Source organism: Bubalus kerabau, chromosome 17 (genome assembly GCF_029407905.1).
Source record: "Bubalus kerabau isolate K-KA32 ecotype Philippines breed swamp buffalo chromosome 17, PCC_UOA_SB_1v2, whole genome shotgun sequence".
Lineage (NCBI taxonomy): Eukaryota > Metazoa > Chordata > Mammalia > Artiodactyla > Bovidae > Bubalus > Bubalus kerabau.
Window position 1 is genome coordinate 64,553,662 of NC_073640.1, and position 2,326 is coordinate 64,555,987.

At 38.1% G+C, this 2,326-nt stretch overlaps 1 protein-coding gene across 1 annotated transcript; it reads right to left on the minus strand.

The window, feature by feature from the left end:
* Positions 1-593: 593 nt before the first annotated feature.
* LOC129630719 (zinc finger protein 501-like) lies at positions 594-1,711 on the minus strand. Its single transcript, XM_055551216.1, has one exon. The coding sequence runs from the start codon at positions 1,707-1,709 to the stop codon at positions 594-596; it is 1,116 nt and encodes a 371-aa protein (XP_055407191.1). The 5' UTR covers positions 1,710-1,711.
* Between the last annotated feature and the right edge of the window lie 615 nt (positions 1,712-2,326).

Below are 2,326 nucleotides of genomic sequence, written 5' to 3' on the forward strand. Positions count from 1 at the left end.
TGCTCTTGCCTGGAAAATCCCATGGATGGAGGAGCCTGGAAGGCTGCAGTCCATGGGGTTGCTGGGGGTCGAACACGACTGAGCGACTTCACTTTTCACTTTCATGCATTGGAGAAGGAAATGGTAACCCACTCCAGTGTTCCTGCCTGGAGAATCCCAGGGACGGGGGAGCCTGGTGGGCCGCCGTCTATGGGGTCGCACAGAGTCAAACACGACTGAAGTGACTTAGCAGCAGCAGCACGCATATTTACTTTGATTTAACTTTTGATTAAATACCTTTCTATATATTTGTCACGTTGCTCCTCTGTCTTTCATATACCCTTGTATATTCCCATTCTTTCATTAAATTTAAGTTTATGAGGTGAAATATTTGATATATTCCTAGGTTTGCTTTTGGGAATATACATTGGGAAGGTTTCTAATCAGTCTTCAGAATTTATTCAACAGCAGACTGTTCAGAATCCACAGAAAGAAAACAAGTGTAAGATATGTGGGAAAATATTTTACATTGGTTTCTTATATGAACTTTTGTGTTTTCTGATGCATGTTTGGAACAAACTCTTCCATCACTTGTTCCATTACTAGGGTTTCTCTCAAGTGTGTGTTCTCAGATATTTAGTGAGATTACTACTATGACTAAAGGCTTTGTCACATTCTGTACATTTATAAGGTCTCTCTCCAGTATGAATTCGTTGGTGTTGAGTAAGATGTGAGCACTGAATAAAGGCTTTTTTACATTCTTTACATTTATCAGGCTTCTCTCCAGTATGAATTCGCTGATGATAGCTTAGCTGTGAGTAACAGATAAAGGCTTTGCTACATTCTGTACATTTATAAGGTCTCTCTCCAGTATGAATTTGCTGATGATAGATTAGATGTGAGGAACAGATAAAGGCTTTGCTACATTCTGTACATTTGTAAGGCTTCTCTCCCATATGAATTCGCCAATGTTGAATGAGGTTTGAGTTGTGGTTAAAGGCTTTGCCACATTCTGTACATTTATAAGGTTTCTCTCCAGCGTGAATTCTCTGATGTTTAGTAAGAAGTGAGCTATGGTTAAATGCTTTGGTACATTCTGTACATTTGAAAGGTTTCCTTCCTGTATGAATTTTCTTATGTCTACGTAGATGGCATGAGTTACTAAATATTTTCCCACATATCTTACACTTGTTTTCTTTCTGTGGATTCTGAACAGTCTGCTGTTGAATAAATTCTGAAGACCGATTAGAAACCTTCCCATATTCAGTACAAGTTCTCTCTTCAGTACAAGTACTCTTATCTAGAGAAAAACCTGACATTTGATCAAAGGTATTTGCACATTCATTACTTTTAGAATCCTTGTTTGATGATTCAGAACCCTGATGTTTCATAAGGTTTGAGTCTCCTTCAACCCTATACCCATTTTCATTGCCTGAATACCTTCTCAGTCCACCATAAATACTCTTGTAATTATTGGAGCTGGAGCTGTTACTTAAGGTCTGACTCATTTTATTACATAAAGAAGGTTGTTGTGTATTAACCATATCACAATATTTATTGAACAATGATGGCTGGATTATGTCTCCTCCATTATTATCAACATTATACATCTTGGAATGGAGAGAAAATATCCGTTGGGGGAAGAAAAATGACTCTCTTCTCTTGGACCTCTCAAATTGATTAGATAGTGAATTTTCCCACTCATTGTTAAATTGTAGGTGTTCAGACATCCTTGAATGTGAATCCTACGTTCACAATTGTCTGAATGAGTATTTGCAATAGAGACTAAATTACCTTGCATATTTTCCACGTGTCCTTTTAGAGAATATGTACGTTTCAAAAAAGGATGGAAATCTTTTCTTAAACACTTACACTTCTCGTTAGATGTTGAAGACTGAAGTTGGTGTTTTTCCCAGTTTGACTCACGTTGCTCATTGCTTTTGGCAGTATTGTTAGCATTATGTGTAACTGTCTCCATTTCTTCATGTCCATATAAACATCCTCTCTGTCTTTCATATACCCTTGTATATTTCCAGTCTTTCATTAAATTTAAGTTTCTGAGGTGAAATATTTGATATATTCCTAGGTTTGCTTTTGGGAATACATCTTCTAACGCTGCATTCCTTGGCATCAAATCCTGGGTGTCTTGTGGAGACATAGCTGAAAGATACCAAATAACAAGTAATTTTCCCTGCTATTCTCAGTGAATATCTTTAAAGATTTAGAGAGTCTCACTGGGGGAGCTCAGTTTGGAGAGAAGGAGAGCCTCATTCTCTGTGGGAAGAAAACATGGCAACCAGCGTGTGGCAGCAGGACAGAGTGAGACCTGCACACAGGGTGCTGACCC